The 12,144-nt window shown below is 49.5% G+C and overlaps 1 protein-coding gene across 3 annotated transcripts in view; it reads left to right on the forward strand.

Moving 5' to 3' along the window:
- The window catches only part of LOC102445674 (EF-hand calcium-binding domain-containing protein 6-like), a 114,314-nt gene that overhangs the window by 100,020 nt on the left and 2,150 nt on the right, over positions 1-12,144 (forward strand). For all 3 annotated transcript variants that reach the window (XM_075930303.2, XM_089777895.1, XM_075930302.2), the window contains 3 exons: positions 357-600; positions 2,054-2,226; positions 3,197-3,365. In XM_075930303.2, the coding sequence (XP_075786418.2) occupies positions 357-600; positions 2,054-2,226; positions 3,197-3,365 (586 nt within the window). The remainder of the gene's footprint in view (positions 1-356; positions 601-2,053; positions 2,227-3,196; positions 3,366-12,144) is intronic.

The raw sequence follows: 12,144 nt of genomic DNA on the forward strand, positions 1-12,144 counted from the left end.
TCCTCCTAATACAGGTCCATATGTGGGGGGTGGGTGCAAAGGGTGCAAAAGTACCCCTCTCAAGATCTCCCAAGTAAGCATGCTCCAGCTGGCCAAGGAAAGGCAGGAGGGCGCACTGCCCAAGCCTCCCCCACCACCATGCTCTGGCTGGCCGGAAGAAGGCTGGGGCTGATTTCCCCACTTACTAGGGAGATTATGGGGGTGTGTATTCACACTCTTGCGGTCCACATTTACAAAAAAAAAAGCACACACACACACACACACCACAGAAATTCCTGCATACGGGCCTGTAGTAGTTATTACTACTGATATTGCTAGTGTCATTACATTTGTCTTTTTCAATGTTTTGATGTAAGGTTTGACATCCAACCTGAAGTAACTCGAGGTGAAATCCGCAGGCTGTGGGAAACTTTAATTACAAATCAGGACAATACCCTTGACTTCATGGAGTTTGTGAGATACTTTGGCTACTCCTCCAGCTCATCATGCTTCCCCAATGCAAAGATTAATCCACCCAGAAAAGGGGACAATAACTTCAGGCTGCGTTCTAAAAAACTCAGCTGTGATTCTGACATACTGGTGGACAGGGTCAGAGCAAAAGTAAGCTATTCCAGTTTAAAGAAGTAATGCCAGTTGGAACTAAATTTCAGCAGTGTGTAAAGTTAATTTATTCCTTAAATATAAATACAATTAATAAGTTATTTAAATTCTAACGCAGACCACTAGTGCACGAGAAGAAATTTGCAAACTTTTTTTTTTAATGCATGATGTTGAGCTTTGTTAAATGTACCGAGAAAAAAATTGTGTAACATTAACAATCCCTAAGAATCATACAGTATGATGATATGTTTAAAGGAAAGCACAGCCCAGAACTTTTTTCTAATAAAAGAAAACAAAATATTTGTGTGGGCAGGGTTGCAAATGGATTTGTTTGTGTCCACAGTATGTTTGTTATGGGAAGTCAGGTTTTAGTTGTACATGGAAATACAGAGCTGCTCTGCTGATTCATGCTGGCAACCAGACCAGATCAGTTTCATATCCTTTAACTTAGGAAAATACAAGGTGGACAGTGTCCTTGCCACTGAAAAGAGGATCTGGTTAAGAAATTGAAAGTGAGCTCTTCATGCCTATGATGGCTGGATAATAGCTCTGTCATTTTTGCCCTCTATATATATATTTCAAATTTAACTTTAAAAAACTACATTAAAGGGGAGGACAAAAAGAGGCATAAAGACCAAAATTTGGCCTTCATTAATCAAGTTCAGATGAAGATCTCATTTTTAAATATTAGCATTGTAGATTTCCTAACCATAGAAATGGCATTGGAACAGATCTTATTCTCATGTGTGCCACAGGTAAATCTACAATACCCTGCAGAGGTTAATGCAGTTATTCTAGACACAGATGTCACTAAAAGCAAAAAAATCTATCTTATTAACTCTGACTCCAGAATCTGTCCCATCCATTTCCTTAGGAAAAACATAAGCCTCTAGCTGCATGAGGATTAGGGCAGGAATGCTACATTATCATTACTACATGAGGGCTACGTCTACACTGGCATGAATTTCCGAAAATGCTTTTAACGGAAAAGTTTTCCGTTAAAAGCATTTTCGGAAAAGCGCGTCTAGATTGGCAGGATGCTTTTCCGCAAAAGCACTTTTTGCGGAAAAGCGTCCATGGCCAATCTAGACATGGTTTTCCGCAAAAAAGCCCCGATCACCATTTTCGCAATCGGGGCTTTTTTGCGGAAAACAGTACTATGCTGTCTACACTGGCCCTTTTGGGCAAAAGTCTTTCGGAAAAAGTCTTTTGCCCGAACGGGAGCAGCATAGTTTTTCTGGAAAATTACTGATGATTTTACATGAGATCGTCAGTGATTTTCTGGAAATTCAAGTGGCCAGTGTAGACAGCTGGCAAGTTTTTCCGGAAAAGCTGCTGATTTTCCGGAAAAACTTGCCAGTCTAGACACAGCCGAGGAGTATATGCTGCTGTGTTAGAGAACTGGGTGTAGATCCTGAACACTACAGGATTGTATGGGGTTTGTTTCTTGTAGGTGGAGTATTTTTGGGATGATCTCCAGAAAGAGTTTGAAGAGCTAGACCCCAACCATACAGGCTTTATAAGCAAAGAAGAATTTAAAGATATTTTGACTGAGCTCTGTGTGCATCTTAATGAGTATGAATGTGAAATGCTGGGAAAGAAATTTGAAAGCAATGGAGATGGAAGGTAAGTTAAACTTGGAAATTAGAAGTAAGTTGGTCCATAAACATATGATAGCTAAGTGGAAGTCTATAAAACTGAACAAACAATAGTGGTGTTAGATACTGTAAGTGACACAATGAACTAATGCACTTTTTAAAGACAGGAATTCAAATTCTTGCTTAGGTCATTTGATTTTCCTATTTTAGTCTCAGCTGGACATTTTTTCCATATCATCTAAGCTTGATTTCACCAGTATTGCCAGCTTTACCACCCTTTCCATCTGCTCCTTACACAACTATCTCCACACTTTCTTCCATGTAGCTGCAAAGTTATGGAACTGGGTCTGGTCTGCACAGCCACTGCCCTCTACTCTTTTACATCTCTCTTGAAAACCCACGTCTTTCATGATGCTTGCAAGGTAGATCCTACGCCTTAATTCTATCCACATGTCCCACTTGTATTACTTGCTTCACCATGCTGTGCACTAACGTTTGCAAATAACTGCTTAATCTTAATGATATTGTCCCCACTTTCCTCTCCTTCCCTTCCATATTCTCATCCTACCTTTCATTGCATCTTGTGTGAAATTAATGTGAAAGTTCTTCATGGCCAAGATGTCCTTTATCTGTATTGAATGGGGTCTCTTCACATTTAGGGTAATGTTAAAATAAAAAAATAATCTAAGAAGCTGTAACTTTGGGCTGTAAAGAACACACTTACAAGATATACTTTGTATCAGCAGCCACAGAATTGCATGTCTGCTGATGCAGAATAGATGGCTAAATGGTCAACTACTTGATTTGCATGGGCAAATATGAAGTTTATGCATGGAAAGAGTCAAATACACGATATTAAAGTACACAGGTTTTGAGAAGGATAGAAAATTTGGAGCACAGTATTCAAATGAGGAAGATGAATTAAGGTACCATCTAGGTAGGTTTGGTTTGTAGCAACATGAATGTATTTGTTCTTTCTCTTTCTAATTTTCTTTAAGGGTTTCATATCAGGAGTTTCTGAAGCCATTTGCTTTAAGACGACAAAGATGGAAGAATGGGAATAACATGGCTGCTGTTATGCAGGCACCTCAGGGTGAGAGAGATCAATCCCACACAGGAACGCAGACTGTGGAGCTGGGTGGTCTGACAACCAGACTACGAAAGAAGGTATGATAGCTGTCATGGCTAGTGGCTTCGCTTTTAAATGTGAATTCTCATCCAGTTTAAATTGCTTATCTATCCAATTTAAAAATCCAGTAATCAGCTGTGCTAGAACATACTCTTAATGGTCTGGCTTTATCTACCAGTGATAGCCAAATTGTAGAACAGTCGTCTAAGTTCTCTCTTCAGTGGCAGGACTTGCTGTGTCTGCAATCTGCATGTGTTTATAAATGAAAGTCTCAGATGGTTAGTCATGTTAGTCTGTAACTTTAAAAACAATGAGCAGCCCTGTGGCACCTTAGGCTATGGCTAAACTGCACGTTTATTTCAAAATAAGCAATTTTGGGATAAAAATTCCCAAATAGCTTATTACAAAATAGCACATCTATGCTACAAATAACCATTGAATAGCACTGAGCCATTTTTAGATAGTGTCCACACTGATTGTAGCCTCAATTGCATTTAAAGCCCCCCCCCCTTCCCCTCCCAGGAATCACTTCAGGCAGGGCATCAGGATAGCAGTCACTTCTTGGAGCGGCTGACTGAGGCTAGCTGGGGTTTGTGCATAAAGGGACCCCCCCCTACAGTCGTGTCTCAGGCTCTTCACCTTTGCCTTCCTCCTTGAGGGACAGCAAATTTTTCTCTGTGTGCTCTGCTTTCCCTTGCGGACATCACAGCACTCCCAGGCATGGAGCTGGGCCTGCTAAAAAGCAATTGCCAGCTCTTGGACCTGCTGCCACATCTCCTGGTGTAGTTACTGCAGGCTGTCTTCAGAGCTCTGCAGGAACAGGACCTGCTGCTCCCTGCAGGGAACCTCCTCTCCTTGCTCCATGTGCTGTGCGTGCAGCACAACCCCTCTCACCCTCCTCTGCACACCATGCACCATCGCTTCTGGTGCCGGGACACCAGTTCCAACTGGTGGGACTGCATCGTCATGGAGCGGTGGAACAACCAGCAGTGGCTGCAGAATTTCCACATGCAGGAGGACACCTTCATGGAGCTCTGCGAGTGGTTCGCCCCTGCCCTCCAGCAGTGGACACCCACATGAGACCTACCATCCCCCTCCAGAAGTGTGTTCCCATCACACCTCGCTGGACAGCTACTGCTCTGTGGGAAACCATTTCGGCATAGGGAGATCGACCATCAGAGTCGTGGTCATCCAGGTATGACTCTCTCATTCTATTGTCCCAGGAGGGTAGTAAACTAGTGGAATGGGATTCGCTAGGGCAGGAGGAGGGGTGGTGAAAGCTCCCTCCCTGGTGGGTTTTTCAGTCCCCCCCTGCCAGGGGATGGGGTATATTGGGGATTGGTCCTTGGTCTGGGACACCTTCTGGTCCACGAATCAGCTAGAGACACTTCTGGTGCAGTCACCTGTGCTTTTATTGTTAGTTCCCACCACCTTCTATTTACAACATTTACAGTCAAGTCAAGTCAGCCAGATCCTCTGTCTATCTGGGAGCACACTGAGCCACATCCTGGCTTCCTTCCTTTGCCCTATATAGCCCTCTGCCAGTGAGGCCCACAGCTGCTTCCAATAGCCCTTCAGGCTTGGGCTTGCTCAGTTGTTTCCCCTCCGCCTCTTTAGCCAGACTAAAGTGGCACAGCTCTGGCTTAGCCAACAGTCTGTCACAGTCCTCCCCCCTTATGGAAGGGCTGCCACTCCTTAACTCTCTCTGTCTTGGGGAGCCTTTTCCCCCTTTTTTTCCTTAGGGTCCTCCTTGGGAACTGTCCCTTGCTCTTGGGTTCCACCCTCCCTGGGCCACTCAGGTCCTTACCAAGGGGTCCCTTCTGGGCAAATCCCCACCTGTGCCCAAACCCTCCCTTGGGGCTTTTCCGGGAGGCTCTTTTGTTCCCTCCCCACAAAATTCACAGGGGAAAGGGCCTGGCCCATATAATTCAGGCATTGCCCAGAGGTGTTCACACCCCCCGCCCCCTCATTGGGGCCCTTCCTCCAGTACTGCTCTGACCTGCACTGAGGAATCAGGGTCTCTCTCCCCTTTGTGTGGCACCATCTGTGCCTCAGTTTCTCTCATCTCCCCAAACAGGGTTGATATCCACTTCTAGGAGCTGTTCTGGGGAACGATCCACTTGTGTCTCCTCTCCCTGGGAGGGAGAAGGGCTACCCATTACTGCCAGACTCACCTTCCATCTTTCTATCCCCACTAGGTTGGGACACGGCCCAACTATGTGTTCTAGTTCCCCACACCCATAGCACCAACGGCTGTGCCTCAGTCTCCCTTGGGGAGATCTCTTGACTTTCCTTGAGGCTCCCCTCTTGCTCTTTGTGGCAGATTGGTCCCAGTCCTGACCTACCGCCACAGGGTATGGTAACCTTTCTATTACCCACACCCGCTTCCATTGGAACTGGCCTCTCACTTCCAGAGGCACCTGGGATACTGGGCAGGACCTCTTGTCCCCATGGACACATTCTAGTGCCACCTTTACTACAGGGAGCATCCAGTTTGGTCTTACCAGCCCCTTCCACATGAGCGAGTGGGCTGATGCAGAGTCCATTAGCCCTCGCCAGGCCTTTCTCCCCACCTGTGTCTGGACAGTGGGCAGACTCCGCCTCCTATCAGGTCCTCCCACCTGAGTCAACCCACAGAACCCCACATGTCCACAATCCATATTGTCCTAGCTGTCCCGCTTTCTATGCCCTGGCCTTCTACATTGCCAGCAGGTCCTTGTGCCAGCCCCCACAGGTGCTCCTCAGGGTGACTCCTTCCTCTCCAGACCTTTCTTAGAAAGGGGCTCCCCCAGCTTCCTCCCTGGTTCCTTGTCCCTCTAGGGTCGGCCTTCTCTCCGGGGAACCTCCGCCTTGACGTACTCTTCCACAAACCTGACCGCTGCATCCAGCGTGTCTGGCTGGTGGCACATGACCCACACATGGATACTCTTCGGAAGGGCTTGCAGCAACTGCTCAAGTACAAGCAAGTCCAGTATTTCTTGTACTGTCCGTGCCTCTGGCCTCAGCCAACGGGTTGCCCAGTCTAACAACTTTTGGGCAAATGCCTGGGTCCTCAGTGCTGCTGTCCATCAAGATGACCGAAACTTCTGCCAGTACTTTTCTGTGGACAGACCCACCCGGTCCAGAATGGCTGCTCTTACTGCCTCATGGCTACGAGCTTCATCATCCCTCAAGGCCACGTAGGCCTCTTGAGCCTCTCCTGCCAGATAGAGAGCCAGACGCAGGGCCCAGGTAGCCCTGTCCCATCCAGCACCTATGGCTACCCGCTCAAATGTCCTAAAAAATGCATTGTGGTCATCGGCTGGCCCCATTTTACAGAGTCCCAGGCCTAGTGGTTAGGTACTATCCCTTTCCCCCAGGACTCACCAATTGGTTCAGGGCTTGCTGCTGCATTGTGCTCTGCTCTTTTATAAATTCCTGCAGGCTTTCCTGTTGTTCTGCCTGCCAAGTTAGCAATCCCTGCCTCTCTGCCTGGTGGGACTGCTGGAAGCTTCGCAGGGCCTCCTGCACTTGCTCTTGCTGCTTGACCAGCCGCTGAAGGGTCTCCTCCATTTCTGGGCCACCAACCACATTTGCTGGCGCTGCACCCCACTCCTGGTACCACATGTGGCAGAGTCCCCACTCAGGCCCCTTGGTCTGGGACACCATTTGGTCCACAAATCAACCAGAGACACTTCTGGTGCAGTCATCTGTGCTTTTATTGTTAGCTCCCACCACCTTCTGTTTACAGTCAAGTCAGCCAGCTCCTCTGCCTATCTGGGAGCAACTGAGCCACACCCTGGCCCCTTGCATTCCTTGCCTCTTTCCTAGTTGCCTTCCTCTGCCAGTGAGGCCCACAGCTGCTTCCAATAGCCCTTCAGGCCTGGCCTTGCTCAGTTGTTTTCCCTCAGCCTCTTTAGCCAGACGAAAGTGGCAGAGTTTTGGCTTAGTCAGCAGCCTGTCACAGTTCTAGTGTGTGGGATGTAGGGGTTGGGCTTGGGGAACTCCCAAGGGCCCTGGCAATCCTGTGTGTCTCTGTTTGTCTCCTTCTACAGGTGGTGAGGACCATCAACACCATCCTGCTGCACAGGGTTGTCATCCTGGGCAACGTGGACCGCAGTATCACTGGCTTTGCTGCCATGGGCTTCCCCACCTGTGGGGGGGCCATTGATGAAACCCAGATCCCCATCCAGGCCTCAAACCACTGGGCATCGGACTACATCAACTGGAAGAGACACTTTTCCATGGTCCTGCAGGCCCCCATGGACCACCGAGACCACTTCACGGACATCAGCATTGGGTGGTCGGGGAAGGTGCACGACACCACAGCTTCAGGAACTCCAGCCTGTTTCAGAAGTTGCATGCCGGCACTTTTTCCCTGACTGTGCCATCAGGGTCAGGGATGTGGACATGCCCATGTGCATCATGGGGGAAGCAGCCTACCCTCTGCTCCCCTGGCAGATGAAGCCCTATACTGGACGCCTGGACCCTGCAAAGGAGCGTTTTAATGCCAGGCTCAGCAGAGCCCACATGGTTGTGAAGGGTACCTTCGGCCATCTCAAAGGGAGGTTCTTTTGTTTCCTCACCCGCCTGAACTTTGGCAAGCAAATCATCCCCCAGGTGGTGTCGGCCTGCTATGTCCTCTACAATATTTGTGAAAATAAGGGGGAGATGTTCTTGCCAGAGTGGGGGCCAGAGGTCGAGTGGTTGGCCAGGATCTTTGGACAGTTGTGCACAGCTGCCATCCAGCAGCCCCATTAAGGGGCTGTGCACATCCGGGAGGCCCTGAGTGAGAGTTCCAGACAAGGACACTCCCCTGGCCTCCTCAGTACCCCTCTGTGCCATTGCTCCCCCACCCCTCCCTTCCCCTGCCCTCCCTTCTCCCCCTTCTTGCCCCTCCACCCTGCAGACACAATCAACAACACCTTGGCTGCGTCTAGACTGGCATGATTTTGCGGAAATACTTTTAACGGAAAAGTTTTTCAGTTAAAATATTTCTGCAAAAGAGGGTCTAGATTGGCACGGATGCTTTTGCGCAAAAAGTGCTTTTGCGCAAAAGCATCCGTGCCCAGTATAGACGCGCTTTTGCGCAAGAAAGCTCCGATGGCCATTTTAGCCATCGGGCTTTCTTGCACGAAAAATTAAGGTGCCTGTCTACACTGGCCCTCTTGCGCAAGTATTCTTGCGCAAAAGGGCTTATCCCTGAGTGGGAGCGTCAAAGTATTTGCGCAAGAAGCACTGAATTCTTACATTAGAACATCAGTGCTCTTGCGCAAATTCAAGTGTAGACAGCTGGCAAGTTTTTGCGCAAAATCTTTTGCGCAAAATCTTGCCAGTCTAGATGCACCCCCTTTTGTTTCTGAACAAGAAACTCTTTTTTTAAATTGGGGTAAATATAACTGGGGAAGGACTGGGGAGGGAACCTGAGAGGAGGGAGGTGGAAGGGAGAGAACGGGGGAGGAGGGGTTCAGGGATGGGGATGGAACTGGCGCCTGCCTTGGGCGGTCCCACAACCTTGTGTGCAGGGCCTCAGCGGCCGAGGGGGCTAGGGAAAAAGCTGGAGAAGCCAGGATGAGATCGGGAGCGGATGCAGGGGAGTCTTTGGAAGCAGCGGGTGTGGGAGAGTGGCTGCTGGACCACTCAATCACAGTGACCATGTGGTTGGTGGCAGCGCTGTACGCCATGCACGTGCTCTGGGTCTCCTGGGAAAGCTCTCACCCAAGCCATGTGGAACATCTCCCGGTCAGCATGGCGCTCCTCCAGGTCCGTGTCCAACCTCCAGTCCTGCTGGTCCAGAGACCATAGGAGGGAACGGAGGCAGGCTATGTGCTCCCACTGGAAGTCCTCGTAGGGTCAGCAGCACCTGCAAGTCATGTGGCATTGGGAGGCTGGCATGAGAGATGTGGCTTGTGCCCCACTCACACCTGGTCCAGCTGTGAAGAAAAGCAAAAAGGGCAGTCATTCCAGGAGACAGTGAGCCCTCGGCTCTGAGCCAACACTGAAAGGTCTTGGGTCAGACAATGGTGATGTGCTTGGGGCAAGGCCATTTGAGGCCTGGACAGTGGGCACTTTAATGCAGGGGCACAGACAACCCAGGAGGGAGCCTCACTATCCCCACGTCCTGGGGACAAGCAGGCATGGGAAGGTGCAGGCAGGGGCTTCAGAGGTAGCTGCCAGCTCCATTGTAGACGTGTAGGGCTCAGAGGGAGCACAAGGGTCACTCATTGCGGCCTGGAAGTCTGAGCAGGCTGCTGGTGTATGGCACAGGGCTAGCAGGGCTTTCCTTGTGTCACAAGCCCTTTCCCCTGAGGCTGCATCTTTAAAGCCTGCAGAGAAAGGGATGAGTGTGGACAGAGTGGCTTCCAGGGCATCTGTGAGAATTGCTGGAGGCCAGTTACTTCAAAATAACCACAGCTGAGCTGTCTACACACACCCTATTTCAAAATAACTGTTTCAAAAGGGCGTTATTCCTTGTGAAATGAGGATTACAGAATTTGGAACAAACCCGCTATTTTGAAATTATTTCGAAATAACAGGCCTGCTGTGTAGATATTCACGTTGTTATTTCAGAATAATGTGCATTATTTTGAAATAATGCTGCTGTGTAGACATGCCCTTAGAGCAGTGGTCCCCAACCTTTTGCGGTTGTCGGGCGCCAGGGGGCGTGGCCGTTTGCCCGCCGGGCGCCAAGGGGCGGGGACACTTGCGCGCCCTGGGGCGGCCCCTCCCATAGCTGCATGCCCAGGGGCGGGGCCCCCCATAGCCCCGGGGCCAATGCCCCCTCCAAGGGCCACGCTCCCAGGGCCGGCGCCCCCACCCTCAAGCGCCGTGCACCCGGGGCCAGCGCCCCCACCACCAAGCGCTGCGCGCCCGGAGCCGGCGCTCCCTCCCCCAAGCGCCACGCGCCCGGGGCCGGCGCTCACTGTGCGCCATGTGCCCGGGGCCAGCCCAGCCCCGAGCACCTGGCGGGCGCATGCAAATGCCCCCGCGGGCGCCATGGCACCGTGTTGGGGACCACAGCCTTAGAGACTAATAAATATATTATACTGTAAGCTTTTGTGAGTAAAACCCACTTCATCAGATGAGTTGGAATGGAAATTACAGAATCCAGAGTATATATAACAGCAAAAGCAGTTACCTATCAATTGTAGGACAAGTTCATGACGCTAATTGATTCAGACTGGATGTGTCCCATTCATAGCTTTTAATGTGTAAATGTGAATATCAAAGGCCTTTGATACTTGATATCAAATTATCTTTGACCTGCATTAACCAGTTAATATCTTTATTCAAGGCCAAGTTGAAAGTGTTGAATTTGTAAATGAACTCCAGTTCATCAGTCTCCCTCTGTAATTGGGTGATAAAATTCCTTCATAGAAAAATGGTTAATTTTAAAATCCATTATTGAATGTTCAAAGAGGTTATAATGTTCCCCTACAAGTTTATGTGTGTTACCATTCCTGATGTCTGATTTGTGTCCATTAATCCTTTGTGTCAGATTCTGGAGTCTGTAACTCATCTGATGAAATGGATTTTACGCACTAAAGATGATGGTGTAATATATTTGTTAGTCTCTAAAGTGCCACTGGACTGCTCATTGTTTACAAATGAAGTGGGTCCTTATTGTTTATGGGCAGTGGATATATTAGATGAGATGAAATAGGAACTTTACTTTCGCTGAATCAGTCAGAGTTGTACTAAACTTGATGCTGCACATTATTTTTTACCAGGGCAGAGGGGGAGAGCAGCTCCACGCTCCTGGAAGGGGGTGAGGCCTCTGATGGAAGGGGTGGAGATGGAGGCAGCCAGCCCTACATACTGCCCAGAGTGTGCTTTCCCTTACCCCCACCAGCATCATCCGGAGCATGGTCCACACACACACATACAGCCCTCGGAGTCACCTGGAGCAAGGTGATTTAACAGGCCCAGGACTCTGGCTGTTGCAACTACTGCAGGAGCAGGAGCAGTAGCTGGGAGCCCTGGGCCCCTTTAAATCCCTCTTTGTCCCCTCCTTATTGGTGGGCCCATATTTTATCATGGATATTGGTGGTACCTTTCAAATATCTAAGTGTGATGGGGCGCTTGCCCCACACTGGCACATAAGGGGCTAAAACAACCCCGAGAGAGAGCTAGGGCTAGGATCCAATCAAAAGTGGGTTTGAAGCAGCCAATCAGGGCCTTACTAGGCCCTATAAGAAGAGCTCCTGGACAAGAGGCGCTCACTCTTGCTGTGGAGGGAGAAGGATCTAGCTGCCTGCTATCAGGGATACCTTGGACAGAGCAATGCTGGGAAAAAGCAGGGGGAGCTAGGAGAGCTCAGGCCTAAATAAACTGCAGGCTGAGGTCCAGCAACAAGGGTCCCTTGATGTACCAGGACCAGATGAGCAGCCAGAGCAGGAATAGGCAGCAGGTTCAACCTGTTTGCCAATGATGAAGAGGCCAGTTTAGCTCACAGTTTGCTCCTGAAGGAAGGGGCTAGATGCTGAACTGCAGTGGGTCACTGAGGCAAGATGGGCTTAGAGGTAACGGAGTTCCTCAGGAGGGAAGGAATCCAGACATGGGCACTGACTGGAGGGCAGTACCCTGAGGGATGGGTGCTGTGGTCTGTGAGGAACACAGGTCCTGACAAAGGGTGGAGATTGACAAGAAACAGGCAACAGTGAGCAAGACCACCAGGAGAGGGTGCTCTCAGGCTGGACCCAGCTAATTCCCAGAGTGACCAGCAAGAGACATTTGTGGTGTTGAATCATGAACTGCTACACTGAGGCTGTGTCTAGGCTACATCTCTCTGTCGACAGAGAGCTGTAGATTAGGCATGTTGAAATTGCTAATGAAGCA

Source organism: Pelodiscus sinensis, chromosome 4 (assembly GCF_052426305.1).
Source record: "Pelodiscus sinensis isolate ZL-2025 chromosome 4, ASM5242630v1, whole genome shotgun sequence".
NCBI lineage: Eukaryota > Metazoa > Chordata > Testudines > Trionychidae > Pelodiscus > Pelodiscus sinensis.